The following is a 16,165-nucleotide window of genomic DNA, read 5'->3' on the forward strand; positions in this document are numbered from 1 at the left end:
AATAACATGGAGATCATCAGCCCTCCTCTAGTTAATAACATGGAGATCATCAGCCCTCCTCTAGTTAATAACATGGAGATCATCAGCCCTCCTCTAGTTAATAACCTGGAGATCATCAGCCCTCCTCTAGTTAATAACATGGAGATCATCAGCCCTCCTCTAGTTAATAACATGGAGATCATCAGCCCTCCTCTCGTTAATAACATGGAGATCATCAGCCCTCCTCTCGTTAATAACATGGAGATCATCAGCCCTCCTCTAGTTAATAATATGGAGATCATCTGGAGATCATCAGCCCTCTTCTAGTTAATAACATGGAGATCATCAGCCCTCCTCTAGTTAATAACCTGGAGATCATCAGCCCTCCTCTAGTTAATAACCTTGAGATCATCAGCCCTCCTCTAGTTAATAACATGGAGATCATCAGCCCTCCTCTAGTTAATAACATGGAGATCATCAGCCCTCCTCTAGTTAATAACCTGGAGATCATCAGACCTCCTCTAGTTAATAACATGGAGATCATCAGCCCTCCTCTAGTTAATAACATGGAGATCATCAGCCCTCCTCTAGTTAATAACATGGCGATCCTCAGCCCTCCTCTAGTTAATAACCTGGAGATCAGCCCTCCTCTAGTTAATAACATGGAGATCATCAGCCCTCCTCTAGTTCATAACCTGGAGATCATCAGCCCTCCTCTAGTTAATAACATGCAGATCATCAGCCCTGCTCTAGTTAATAACATGGAGATCATCAGCCCTCCTCTAGTTAATAACATGCAGATCATCAGCCCTCCTCTAGTTAATAACATGGAGATCATCAGCCCTCCTCTAGTTAATAACATGGAGATCATCAGCCCTCCTCTAGTTAATAACCTGGTGATCATCAGCCCTCCTCTAGTTAATAACCTGGAGATCATCGGCCCTCCTCTAGTTAATAACATCGAGATCATCAGCCCTCCTCTAGTTAATAACATGGAGATCATCAGCCCTCCTCTAGTTAATATCCTGGAGATCATCAGCCCTCCTCTAGTTAATAACATGGAGATCATCAGCCCTCCTCTAGTTAATAACATGGAGATCATCGGCCCTCCTTTAGTTAATAACATGGAGATCATCAGCCCTCCTCTAGTTAATAACATGGAGATCATCAGCCCTCCTCTAGTTAATAACATGGAGATCATCAGCCCTCCTCTAGTTAATAACCTGGAGATCATCAGCCCTCCTCTAGTTAATAACATGGAGATCATCAGCCCTCCTCTAGTTAATAACCTGGAGATCATCAGCCCTCTTCTAGTTAATAACCTGGAGATCATCAGCCCTCCTCTAGTTAATAACATCGAGATCATCAGCCCTCCTCTAGTTAATAACCTGGAGATCATCAGCCCTCCTCTAGTTAATAACCTGGAGATCATCAGCCCTCCTCTAGTTAATAACCTGGAGATCATCAGCCCTCCTCTAGTTAATAACATGGAGATCATCAGCCCTCCTCTAGTTAATAACATGGAGATCATCAGCCCTCCTCTAGTTAATAACCTGGAGATCATCAGCCCTCCTCTAGTTAATAACATGGAGATCATCAGCCCTCCTCTAGTTAATAACATGGAGATCATCAGCCCTCCTCTAGTTAATAACATGGAGATCATCAGCCCTCCTCTAGTTAATAACCTGGAGATCATCAGCCCTCCTCTAGTTAATAACATGGAGATCATCAGCCCTCCTCTAGTTAATAACCTGGAGATCATCAGCCCTCCTCTAGTTACTAACATGGAGATCATCAGCCCTCCTCTAGTTAATAACCTGGAGATCATCAGCCCTCCTCTAGTTAATAACCTGGAGATCATCAGCCCTCCTCTAGTTAATAACCTGGAGATCATCAGCCCTCCTCTAGTTAATAACATGGAGATCATCAGCCCTCCTCTAGTTAATAACATGGAGATCATCAGCCCTCCTCTAGTTAATAACCTGGAGATCATCAGCCCTCCTCTAGTTAATAACCTGGAGATCATCAGCCCTCCTCTAGTTAATAACATGGAGATCATCAGCCCTCCTCTAGTTAATAACCTGGAGATCATCAGCCCTCCTCTAGTTAATAACATGGAGATCATCAGCCCTCCTCTAGTTAATAACCTGGAGATCATCAGCCCTCCTCTAGTTAATAACCTGGAGATCATCAGCCCTCCTCTAGTTAATAACATGGAGATCCTCAGCCCTCCTCTAGTTAATAACCTGGAGATCATCAGCCCTCCTCTAGTTAATAACCTGGAGATCATCAGCCCTCCTCTAGTTAATAACCTGGAGATCATTCAGCCCTCCTCTAGTTAATAACATGGAGATCATCAGCCCTCCTCTAGTTAATAACCTGGAGATCATCAGCCCTCCTCTAGTTAATAACCTGGAGATCATCAGCCCTCCTCTAGTTAATAACATGGAGATCATCAGCCCTCCTCTAGTTAATAACATGGAGATCATCAGCCCTCCTCTGGTTAATAACATGGAGATCATCAGCCCTCCTCTAGTTAATAACCTGGAGATCATCAGCCCTCCTCTAGTTAATAACATGGAGATCATTAGCCCTCCTCTAGTTAATAACCTGGAGATCATCAGCCCTCCTCTAGTTACTAACATGGAGATCATCAGCCCTCCTCTAGTTAATAACCTGGAGATCATCAGCCCTCCTCTAGTTAATAACGTGGAGATCATCAGCCCTCCTCTAGTTAATAACATGGAGATCATCAGCCCTCCTCTAGTTAATAACATGGAGATCATCAGCCCTCCTCTGGTTAATAACATGGAGATCATCAGCCCTCCTCTAGTTAATAACCTGGAGATCATCAGCCCTCCTCTAGTTAATAACATGGAGATCATTAGCCCCCCTCTAGTTAATAACCTGGAGATCATCAGCCCTCCTCTAGTTACTAACATGGAGATCATCAGCCCTCCTCTAGTTAATAACCTGGAGATCATCAGCCCTCCTCTAGTTAATAACCTGGAGATCATCAGCCCTCCTCTAGTTAATAACCTGGAGATCATCAGCCCTCCTCTAGTTAATAACATGGAGATCATCAGCCCTCCTCTAGTTAATAACCTGGAGATCATCAGCCCTCCTCTAGTTAATAACCTGGAGATCATCAGCCCTCCTCTAGTTAATAACATGGAGATCATCAGCCCTCCTCTAGTTAATAACCTGGAGATCATCAGCCCTCCTCTAGTTAATAACCTGGAGATCATCAGCCCTCCTCTAGTTAATAACCTGGAGATCATCAGCCCTCCTCTAGTTAATAACCTGGAGATCATCAGCCCTCCTCTAGTTAATAACCTGGAGATCATCAGCCCTCCTCTAGTTAATAACCTGGAGATCATCAGCCCTCCTCTAGTTAATAACATGGAGATCATCAGCCCTCCTCTAGTTAATAACCTGGAGATCATCAGCCCTCCTCTAGTTAATAACCTGGAGATCATCAGCCCTCCTCTAGTTAATAACCTGGAGATCATTCAGCCCTCCTCTAGTTAATAACATGGAGATCATCAGCCCTCCTCTAGTTAATAACCTGGAGATCATCAGCCCTCCTCTAGTTAATAACATGGAGATCATCAGCCCTCCTCTAGTTAATAACATGGAGATCATCAGCCCTCCTCTGGTTAATAACATGGAGATCATCAGCCCTCCTCTAGTTAATAACCTGGAGATCATCAGCCCTCCTCTAGTTAATAACATGGAGATCATCAGCCCTCATCTAGTTAATAACCTGGAGATCATCAGCCCTCCTCTAGTTACTAACATGGAGATCATCAGCCCTCCTCTAGTTAATAACCTGGAGATCATCAGCCCTCCTCTAGTTAATAACCTGGAGATCATCAGCCCTCCTCTAGTTAATAACCTGGAGATCATCAGCCCTCCTCTAGTTAATAACATGGAGATCATCAGCCCTCCTCTAGTTAATAACCTGGAGATCATCAGCCCTCCTCTAGTTAATAACATGGAGATCATCAGCCCTCCTCTAGTTAATAACATGGAGATCATCAGCCCTCCTCTAGTTAATAACATGGAGATCATCAGCCCTCCTCTAGTTAATAACCTGGAGATCATCAGCCCTCCTCTAGTTAATAACATGGAGATCATCAGCCCTCCTCTAGTTAATAACATGGAGATCATCAGCCCTCCTCTCGTTAATAACATGGAGATCATCAGCCCTCCTCTCGTTAATAACATGGAGATCATCAGCCCTCCTCTAGTTAATAATATGGAGATCATCAGCCCTCCTCTAGTTAATAACCTGGAGATCATCAGCCCTCCTCTAGTTAATAACCTGGAGATCATCAGCCCTCTTCTAGTTAATAACATGGAGATCATCAGCCCTCCTCTAGTTAATAACCTGGAGATCATCAGCCCTCCTCTAGTTAATAACCTTGAGATCATCAGCCCTCCTCTAGTTAATAACATGGAGATCATCAGCCCTCCTCTAGTTAATAACATGGAGATCATCAGCCCTCCTCTAGTTAATAACCTGGAGATCATCAGACCTCCTCTAGTTAATAACATGGAGATCATCAGCCCTCCTCTAGTTAATAACCTGGAGATCATCAGCCCTCCTCTAGTTAATAACCTTGAGATCATCAGCCCTCCTCTAGTTAATAACATGGAGATCATCAGCCCTCCTCTAGTTAATAACATGGAGATCATCAGCCCTCCTCTAGTTAATAACATGGAGATCATCAGCCCTCCTCTGGTTAATAACATGGAGATCATCAGCCCTCCTCTAGTTAATAACCTGGAGATCATCAGCCCTCCTCTAGTTAATAACATGGAGATCATCAGCCCTCATCTAGTTAATAACCTGGAGATCATCAGCCCTCCTCTAGTTACTAACATGGAGATCATCAGCCCTCCTCTAGTTAATAACCTGGAGATCATCAGCCCTCCTCTAGTTAATAACCTGGAGATCATCAGCCCTCCTCTAGTTAATAACCTGGAGATCATCAGCCCTCCTCTAGTTAATAACATGGAGATCATCAGCCCTCCTCTAGTTAATAACCTGGAGATCATCAGCCCTCCTCTAGTTAATAACATGGAGATCATCAGCCCTCCTCTAGTTAATAACATGGAGATCATCAGCCCTCCTCTAGTTAATAACATGGAGATCATCAGCCCTCCTCTAGTTAATAACCTGGAGATCATCAGCCCTCCTCTAGTTAATAACATGGAGATCATCAGCCCTCCTCTAGTTAATAACATGGAGATCATCAGCCCTCCTCTCGTTAATAACATGGAGATCATCAGCCCTCCTCTAGTTAATAATATGGAGATCATCAGCCCTCCTCTAGTTAATAACCTGGAGATCATCAGCCCTCCTCTAGTTAATAACCTGGAGATCATCAGCCCTCTTCTAGTTAATAACATGGAGATCATCAGCCCTCCTCTAGTTAATAACCTGGAGATCATCAGCCCTCCTCTAGTTAATAACATGGAGATCATCAGCCCTCCTCTAGTTAATAACCTGGAGATCATCAGCCCTCCTCTAGTTAATAACATGGAGATCATCAGCCCTCCTCTAGTTAATAACATGGAGATCATCAGCCCTCCTCTAGTTAATAACATGGAGATCATCAGCCCTCCTCTAGTTAATAACCTGGAGATCATCAGCCCTCCTCTAGTTAATAACATGGAGATCATCAGCCCTCCTCTAGTTAATAACATGGAGATCATCAGCCCTCCTCTCGTTAATAACATGGAGATCATCAGCCCTCCTCTAGTTAATAATATGGAGATCATCAGCCCTCCTCTAGTTAATAACCTGGAGATCATCAGCCCTCCTCTAGTTAATAACCTGGAGATCATCAGCCCTCTTCTAGTTAATAACATGGAGATCATCAGCCCTCCTCTAGTTAATAACCTGGAGATCATCAGCCCTCCTCTAGTTAATAACCTTGAGATCATCAGCCCTCCTCTAGTTAATAACATGGAGATCATCAGCCCTCCTCTAGTTAATAACATGGAGATCATCAGCCCTCCTCTAGTTAATAACCTGGAGATCATCAGACCTCCTCTAGTTAATAACATGGAGATCATCAGCCCTCCTCTAGTTAATAACATGGAGATCATCAGCCCTCCTCTAGTTAATAACATGGCGATCCTCAGCCCTCCTCTAGTTAATAACCTGGAGATCAGCCCTCCTCTAGTTAATAACATGGAGATCATCAGCCCTCCTCTAGTTCATAACCTGGAGATCATCAGCCCTCCTCTAGTTAATAACATGCAGATCATCAGCCCTCCTCTAGTTAATAACATGGAGATCATCAGACCTCCTCTAGTTAATAACCTGGAGATCATCAGCCCTCCTCTAGTTAATAACCTGGAGATCATCAGCCCTCTTCTAGTTAATAACATGGAGATCATCAGCCCTCCTCTAGTTAATAACCTGGAGATCATCAGCCCTCCTCTAGTTAATAACCTTGAGATCATCAGCCCTCCTCTAGTTAATAACATGGAGATCATCAGCCCTCCTCTAGTTAATAACATGGAGATCATCAGCCCTCCTCTAGTTAATAACCTGGAGATCATCAGACCTCCTCTAGTTAATAACATGGAGATCATCAGCCCTCCTCTAGTTAATAACATGGAGATCATCAGCCCTCCTCTAGTTAATAACATGGCGATCCTCAGCCCTCCTCTAGTTAATAACCTGGAGATCAGCCCTCCTCTAGTTAATAACATGGAGATCATCAGCCCTCCTCTAGTTCATAACCTGGAGATCATCAGCCCTCCTCTAGTTAATAACATGCAGATCATCAGCCCTCCTCTAGTTAATAACATGGAGATCATCAGACCTCCTCTAGTTAATAACATGGAGATCATCAGCCCTCCTCTAGTTAATAACATGGAGATCATCAGCCCTCCTCTAGTTAATAACATGGAGATCATCAGCCCTCCTCTAGTTAATAACATGGCGATCCTCAGCCCTCCTCTAGTTAATAACCTGGAGATCAGCCCTCCTCTAGTTAATAACATGGAGATCATCAGCCCTCCTCTAGTTCATAACCTGGAGATCATCAGCCCTCCTCTAGTTAATAACATGCAGATCATCAGCCCTCCTCTAGTTAATAACATGGAGATCATCAGCCCTCCTCTAGTTAATAACATGGAGATCATCAGCCCTCCTCTAGTTAATAACATGGAGATCATCAGCCCTCCTCTAGTTAATAACCTGGTGATCATCAGCCCTCCTCTAGTTAATAACCTGGAGATCATCGGCCCTCCTCTAGTTAATAACATCGAGATCATCAGCCCTCCTCTAGTTAATAACATGGAGATCATCAGCCCTCCTCTAGTTAATATCCTGGAGATCATCAGCCCTCCTCTAGTTAATAACATGGAGATCATCAGCCCTCCTCTAGTTAATAACATGGAGATCATCGGCCCTCCTTTAGTTAATAACATGGAGATCATCAGCCCTCCTCTAGTTAATAACCTGGAGATCATCAGCCCTCCTCTAGTTAATAACATGGAGATAAGACATCTTGCTCTGGTCTCCTCCACACCCACCCCTCGTCTTCATGTGAGATTGTCTTGTCAATGCAGAAGAACGTCTACTGTTATTTCAGATTGTAATGGGGAAACATGACCTAATGCCACATTAAGCACGTTATACATTAAGCACCTTCCTTAGTTGATTGCACTTATGATAAACAGCTCTGTTTCTTTTTCGCTCTCTCTCTCTCTCTCTAGGTTTCTCTATCCTTCAGGCCATCATGGAGTCAGCGGTGACCAACAATTGGCAGGTGACGGCTCGGTCTGTGGGGAGCATCACGGACGCAGCAGAGTTGAAACGGATCATCGAGGAGATGGACAGGAGGCAGGAGAAACGCTACATCATCGACTGTGAGGTGGACAGGATCAACACTATCCTAGGACAGGTAAGGACTTTATGGAATATTTATTGACTCAAGACAGCTTTAAATTGTTTATACGTTTTCGCAAATGTTCTACAAACAAAATTCCACTATGGGGTATGTTGCATTTATATGTATGTTCAGTACAGTGCTTTGCAAAAGTATTCATCCCCCTTGGCATTTTTCCTATTTTGTTGCATTACAAGCTGCAATTTAAATGCATTTTTATTTGTATTTCATGTAATGGACAAACACAAAATAGTCAACATTTCTGAAGTCAATTAAAAGATCAAATAAAACCCGGAAAAGTGCATATGTGTTCACCCCCTTTGCTATGAAGCCCCTAAATAAGATCTGGTGCAACCAATTACCTTCAGAAGTCACATAATTAGTGAAATGAAGTCCACCTGTGTGCAATCTAAGTGTCACATGATCTGTCACATGATCTCAGTGTATATATACACCTGTTCTGGAAGTCCTCAGAGTCTGCAACACCACTAAGCAAGGGGAACCATCAAGCAAGCGGCACCATGAAGACCAAACCATAAAGACCAAACAGGTCAGGGACAAAGTTGTGGAGAAGTACAGATCAAGGTTGGCTTATAAAATAATATCAGAAACTTTGAACATCCCACAGAGCACCATTAAATCCATTATTAAGAAATGGAAAGAATACCGCACCACAACAAACTTGCAAAGAGAGGGCCGCCCACCAAAACTCACAGACCAGGCAAGGAGGACATTAATCTGAGACTCAACAAAGATACCATAGATAACCCTGAAGGAGCCGCAAAGCTCCACAGCAGAGATTGGAGGATCTGTCCATAGGACCACTTTAAGCCGTATACTCCACAGAGCTGGGCTTTATGGAAGAGTGGCCAGATAAAAGCCATTGCTTAAAGAAAATAAGCAAACACGTTTGGTGTGGGAGACTCTCCAAATATATGGAAGAAGGTACTCTGGTCAGATGAGACTAACATTGAGCTTTTAGTCCATCAAGGAAAACGCTATGTCTGGCGCAAACCCAACACCTCTCATCACCCCGAGAACATAATTTTTTCATCGGCAGGGACTGGGGAACTGGTCAGAATTGAAGGAATGATGGATGAAGCTAAATACAGGGACATTCTTGAGGGAAACCTGTTTCAGTCTTCCAGAGATTTGAGACTGGGATGGGGGTTCCCCTTCCAGCAGGACAATGACCCTAAGCATACTACTAAAGCAACACTCAAGTGGTTTAAGGGGAAACATTTAAATGTCTTGGAATGGCCTAGTCCAATTGTGTATCTGTGGTATGACTTAAAGATTGCTATACACCAGCGGGAACCATCCAACTTGAAGGAGCTGGAGCAGTTTTGCCTTGAAGAATGGGCAAAAATCCCAGATGTGCCAAGCTTATAGAGACATACCCCAAGAGACTTGCAGCTGTAATTGCTGCAAAAGTTGGCTCTACAAAGTATTGACTTTGGGGGGGGGGGGATAGTTATGCACGCTCTAGTTTTCATTTTTTCCGTCTTATTTCTTGTTTGTTTCACAACAAAAATAATTTGCATCTTCAAAGTGGTGGTAGGCATGTTGTGTAAATCAACTGACACATACCTCCCAAAGATCTATTTTAATTCCAGGATGTAAGGCAACAAAATAGGAAAAATCCCAAGTGGGGTGAATACTTTCGCAAGCCACTGTATATGTTACTATTCATGGCATGGAAGGTGAAGGGCCTGGTTTCTGAGATCATTCACAGCCTTGTGGAAGTTATTTGTGGTGTTGATGTTTAGGCCGAGGTCAAAATCTGGAGTCCAACTATGGTAAATTCAATTGATTGGACATGGTTTGGAAAGGCACACACCTGTCTATATATGACCGGCCGAAAATTCTGAAAATAGCTTTTGAATGTTTAAGTACCTACTTGAGAGCTCTCTTTGTCTACACCATTCAGCATTGTTCACACCCTCTTATTAAGCCATCTCCACCCATCTCTTTAAGGATTCACACGTGAGGTCATGTGCTAAACAGTGAGTAGTGTAGTAAAGAGTATGACTGAAAGTGGTAGTCGTATGCAATATGGAAAAATTCCAGGTAAACAAAGTGTCCAGATAAAAACATTTCATAAATATTAGATGATGCTTACCCAGACACACTTGTCTAAACTGATGGGCCCTTACCCAGACACACTTGTCTAAACAGATGGGTCCTTACCCAGACACACTTGTCTAAACTGATGGGTGCTTACCCAGACACACTTGTCTAAACTGATGGGTGCTTACCCAGACACACTTGTCTAAACTGATGGGTGCTTACCCAGACACACTTGTCTAAACTGATGGGTGCTTACCCAGACACACTTGTCTAAACTGATGGGTGCTTACCCAGACACACTTGTCTAAACTGATGGGTGCTTACCCAGACGCACTTGTCTAAACTGATGGGTGCTTACCCAGACGCACTTGTCTAAACTGATGGGTGCTTACCCAGACGCACTTGTCTAAACTGATGGGTGCTTACCCAGACGCACTTGTCTAAACTGATGGGTGCTTACCCAGACACACTTGTCTAAACTGATGGGTGCTTACCCAGACGCACTTGTCTAAACTGATGGGTGCTTACCCAGACACACTTGTCTAAACTGATGGGTGCTTACCCAGACACACTTGTCTAAACTGATGGGTGCTTACCCAGACGCACTTGTCTAAACTGATGGGTGCTTACCCAGACGCACTTGTCTAAACTGATGGGTGCTTACCCAGACGCACTTGTCTAAACTGATCTACAGAAGGTGTAAACGGTACAGACAAACGGTTACTTGCATAATAACAAGATCAGAAATAGACAGTGTCAATAAAATGTAATAATATACAGTATGTAAAAGATCAATATCAGTGATAGAAGAGGTTGTTATCTGCATACGATCAGAGATAAAGTGGCTGAGCAGCAGGATTTAAAAAAATTGTATCAGCAACGTGTGTTAGGAGAGAGTCATTTGAATAGAGGCACTGCAGATGGTGCTGATCCGTCCAAACCATGCATGAATAAGGGAATCTATATTCGAAAAGCCTGTTTCTGTTCTGCCCTTGACTTTGGTGCAGGGCATGTGATGTCCATAGCCTGTTCATCGCAAAACTCCCTGATCTTCTCAAAAATATATGTTTGTCTAGCTGTGTCCAGTCCAGGTGGTGCTTGTTCAAGCAGACCATCTATGGATGGAAGGATGTCAGTGTTGTGCAGCAGCTGAAACCTGGTCCCGACTGAGTCAGAACCCTCCTTGGCGACAACAACACCAGGCTCCAGAGCATTGAAGCTGTAAAACAGGAAATAAACAAAAATATTAAGACATTACAACCTTGCACAACATCAATTCACCTCCCCAGTTTAGATAAGAAGAATCACCTCATACAATGCTATAAAAATGATATTCACCTAAAGTGCTGGTACTGCTTGATCTGTGGCAGCGGCCTGAAGTACGGAGTCAGGTGTTGTTGCCAGCCATAGCTTTCCACCAGCACAGTACTATCCTCCAGTCTAACCAGCTGTGGGATGTTGATCCCTGTCACAGTGCTGGGATCAACAACACCAGCAATCTCAGACAAAGTGTTCACTCTGGTCTTTCTGAAGCTCTGCTTGAAGAGGCTATATAACTAGCAATGCGAAATGGCATTCTGAGATAACATTACTACAAACAGATCATAAATGGAATGTTTGCTAGTGAGCCAGCTATCTAGCATCAGCTAGCTAGCTAACAGTCAGCTTTAACTTGGGGTCTTTTGTTTATACATGTTTATACATTAGCTAGCTAGCTAAACAATGAAGCATAATCCCAGTCCATAGAGTACTGGCAATATAAACCGAGTGTCATAGCTTCCATGTTAGGTAGTTAGCTAGCTAACATTAGACTATATTATTACACACAGATCGTAAACATAATGTTAGCTAGCGAGCTAACAGTAAGCTTTAACTTGCAATGAAAATAACTTTCTGACAAAATTATTAATGTATAATATCTGAAACTGTAGCTAGACTCGTTTACATGGATGAACGCTTCACGGCAGACTGCCACCCCTTTCAATAAGACGTCCTGTGTCGTTTCCGTTGTTGTGTCAAGTCACTCTGGTTCACACTGACCGCATACAATGCCATAAAAATCCTCTTAAGCTTTAGCCCCCACCCAAACTCTGACCATTTCACTCACGCTAGCAGAGCTGGTTAGGCTGTTTTCATGTTATCCAGAGTGTTGGTGACTGTAACTGTGCTCCTGGCAACAATTGAATTACGCTTTGTTGCTGACGTTTACTGACACCGGCCATATTCAACCGGTGTTGAGCGTTGGTAAATTCATCTGTTATTCTCTGTCACACTCAGATGAGCGAAGTTCTATTGAAATCGATACATAGTCAAGTCTTCTGTTAAGTTTCAATACGAGATTCTTTAAAAAAAAGCCACTTTAGACAGGATTACCTACTGACCAGTTCAAATAGACAGAATTGTGCTGTATGGCAGACCAATCCAAACTCATCTCTCTGCATGTCCAGCCCACTCATTATCTCAGCCAATCATGGCTAGTGGGAAGGTTGCTGTGTTTTTCCTGTGGCTTAACCAACTAGGCTCATCATTTTTTTATATATATATATTTACAGATGGTATACAAGTTTGTTGTTAAGGCACATGAAAGTTCACATGTTCGAGAAGGCATCTCTGCTCCAAAAAAACTATTTTGATTTAAAAAAAGTTTACCATCAAGTGACTCTCCTGTGAGGTAGTGACCTGTGACATACGTCTAGTTTCCTGAAACAGGTCACATAAAAGGTCCCACAGTTGACAGTTCATATCGGAGCAAAAACCAAGCAAGGAGGTCGAAGGAATTGTCCATTGAACGCCGAGATATCATTGTGTTGAGGCACAGGAAATGTTGGAGTCTGCTGTTGATTATACTGCAGAGGAATATTCCGTGATTGCATTTGACGCAGATTCCATGGTAAACTTTGTGCTGTCACTTCCCAGAAGTGATTAGATTCTATGGATTCTTCAATCACATTGAGCTGATTTCTGAACTGCTGTTCACTCTCTTTCCGTAGTGTATTTCTCTATTGTTTTAGTGATTCACCATAGTGAAGGCGTAACCTAAGGTATTCTGGGTCTCTGTTTTTGGTTGCATAGGATTCTCAATAACTTTCTTAGGTTTTTGCATCCTTCAACAAACCATTTTTCATTGTTGTTAAATTATTCGGTTTTCTGCCAGAATTTAAATTTGATATGTTAGCTGATAGGTACCTTCACTTCACTACTTTAGGGAAATATTTTTTTCTGAATATCTTTTTGTTAGGTTTCTACACTATCCTATTTCCATCTATAGCATTTCCTAATAGCATGCAGTTTGCTTGGCTTCAATGCCTCATGGTTGAGTATTGCTCTGTTCAAGTAGATTGATAAAGTAGTCTACAGTGCTTCTGCCAAGAGCTGAGCTATAGTTGTACCTACCATAGGAGTCCCCTAGAAGCATATTATTGACTATGTACAGCGTGCGACAGAACTGCAGGAGTTGTGACCCGTTTTTGTTGGTTGTGTTGTCGTAGTTGTGTCTAGGGGGAATGAAGAGTATCAACTCCAGGTAGGTGTTTATCCCCCTGTGCGTTGAGGGTGTCAGTTTCTTGTCCAGTTCTGGCATTTAGATCACCACAGACTAGTATATGTCCCTGAGCCTGGAAATGGTTATTCTCCCCCTCTAGGATGGAGAAGCTGTCTTCATTAAAGCATGGGGATTCTAGTTGGGGGATTTAGGTAGCCCACAGCAGGGCATTTGTCTCTGTCGAGATCATTTCCTTATTTATTTCTAACAAGATGCTGCTGATTTGATTAATTTAATGGACTGGGTCTGCTCTATATCAAATGTACATACCCCCTGAGTCCCTTCCCTGTTTTACTCATGCTAGTTTGGTGGGACTATTTTCTTTACTTTTTTTTATTTAACCAGACAAGTCAAATCAAATCAAAGTGTATTTGTAAAGTGTGCCGAATACAACAGGTGTAGAAGACCTTACAGTGAAATGCTTACTTACAGGCTCTAACCAATAGTGCAAATAAGGTATTAGGGTAACAATAGGTTAAAACAACAGTAAAAAGACTTTGAAAAATAAAAGTAGCGAGGCTATATACAGTATCGAGGCTTTAAAAGTAGCAAGGCTATATACAGTATCGAGGCTTTAAAAGTAGCGAGGCTATATACAGTATCGAGGCTTTAAACGTAGCGAGGCTATATACAGTATCAAGGCTTTAAAAGTAGCGGGGCTATATACAGTATCGAGGCTTTAAAAGTAGCGAGGCTATATACAGTATCGAGGCTTTAAAAGTATCGAGGCTATATACAGTATCGAGGCTTTAAAAGTAGCGAGGCTATATACAGCATCGAGGCTTTAAAAGTAGCGAGGCTATATACAGTATCGAGGCTTTAAAAGTAGCGAGGCTATATACAGTATCGAGGCTTTAAAAGTAGCGAGGCTATATACAGCATCGAGGCTTTAAAAGTAGCGAGGCTATATACAGCATCGAGGCTTTAAAAGTAGCGGGGCTATATACAGCATCGAGGCTTTAAAAGTAGCGAGGCTATATACAGCATCGAGGCTTTAAAAGTAGCGAGGCTATATACAGTAGGGAGGCTATAACAGTAGCAAGGCTACATACAGACATCGGTTAGTCAAGCAGATTTAAGTAGTATGTACATGTATATATGGTTAAAGTGACTATGCATATATGATGAACAGAGAGTAGCAGTAGCGTAAAAGAGGGGTTGGCGGGTGGCGGAACACCATTCAGATAGGCCGGTCAGCCAATGTGCGGGAGCACTGGTTGGTCGGGGCAATTGAGGTAGTATGTATGTGAATGTATAGTTAAAGTGACTATGCATATATGATAAACAGAGAGTAGCAGCAGCGTAAAAGAGGGGTTGGGGGAGGCACACTTTTTTGATTACATGTTCAGGAGTCTTATGGCTTGGGGGTAAAAATATATATTTTTAATTTTTTGCTTGTAAGCAGGAATCAGGAGGATAGAGTTGTGGTTGGATTTACCAAATGGAGGGCGAGGGAGAGATTTGTATGCGTCTCTGTGTGTAGAGTACAGGTGATCTAGAATGTTTTTCTCCTCTGGTTGCACATTTAACATGTTGATAGAAATGAGGTAGAACTGATTTAAGTTTCCCTGCATTAAAGTCTCTGGCCACTTGGAGCGCTGCCTCTGGGTGAGTGGTTTCCTGTTTGCTTATTTCCTTAAACAGATGACTGAGTGCGGTCTTAGTGCCAGCATCTGTCTATGGTGGTAAATAAACAGCCATGAAAGTATAGCTGAAAACTCTCTAGGCAGGTAGTGTGGCCTGCAATTTATCACAATATACTCTACTTCAGGTGAGCAATATCTAGAGACTCCCTTAGATTTCGTGCACCAGCTGTTGTTTACAAATATTCACAGACTGCACCCCCCCCCCCCCGTCTTACCAGAGTGGGCTGTTCTATCCTGCCGGTGCAGCGTATTACCTGCTAGCTGAATATCCATGTCGTCATTCAGCCACAATTCCGCGAAACATATTACAGATTTTGTTGTCCCGTTAGGATATTTGTGATCAACGGTTGCAGAAATATTATGTACAAAATAAGTTACACATAACGTGGGAAAACCACACAATAGAACAATTGGCTGGGCGCCCGTAAAACTGCTGCCATTTCTTCCGGAGACATTTTTAAGAACAAACCAATTCTTATATATAATGATGGCCTACCCCGGCGAAACCTGGACAAGCCTATGAGACTCCCAGTCACGGCCGGTTGTGATACAGCCTGGATTCGAACCAGGGTGTCTGTAGTGACACCTCAAACACTGTGATGCAGTGCCTTAGAACTCTGCACCACTTGGACTACCAGCTCACTGTAACCCAGAGGACAAACCAGTGGGTCCATCTCCTCTATATCATGGTTCTTCTAGAATAACAATTTCTGTATTTCAATTTTTGGGGGGTGAAGTCCGGGTTCCTGCTCTTCAGGCCAAACGTAGATGACCTCAGGCCTGGGATATTCCAGGATGAGAGTTTTTTATTTATTTAACCTTTATTTAACCAGGTAGGCAAGTTGAGAACAAGTTCTCATTTACAATTGCGACCTGGCCAAGATAAAGCAAAGCAGTTCGACACATACAACGACACAGAGTTACACATGGAGTAAAACAAACAAACAGTCAATAATACAGTAGAAAAATAAGTCTATATACGATGTGAGCAAATAAGGTGAGATAAGGGAGGT

The 16,165-nt window shown here is 42.8% G+C and overlaps 1 protein-coding gene across 3 annotated transcripts in view; it reads left to right on the top strand.

Annotated features, from left to right (window-relative positions):
* LOC109905923 (glutamate receptor 3-like) overlaps nucleotides 1-16,165 on the top strand; it is a 238,939-nt gene that overhangs the window by 115,858 nt on the left and 106,916 nt on the right. For all 3 annotated transcript variants that reach the window (XR_004202980.1, XM_031789639.1, XM_031789638.1), the window contains exon 4: nucleotides 7,723-7,910. Coding sequence is in view for 2 of the 3 variants with exons in the window: in XM_031789639.1 (XP_031645499.1) it covers nucleotides 7,723-7,910 (188 nt within the window). In the remaining variant the exon portion in view is untranslated. The remainder of the gene's footprint in view (nucleotides 1-7,722; nucleotides 7,911-16,165) is intronic.

This window comes from Oncorhynchus kisutch, linkage group LG15 (assembly GCF_002021735.2).
Source record: "Oncorhynchus kisutch isolate 150728-3 linkage group LG15, Okis_V2, whole genome shotgun sequence".
Taxonomy (NCBI): domain Eukaryota; kingdom Metazoa; phylum Chordata; class Actinopteri; order Salmoniformes; family Salmonidae; genus Oncorhynchus; species Oncorhynchus kisutch.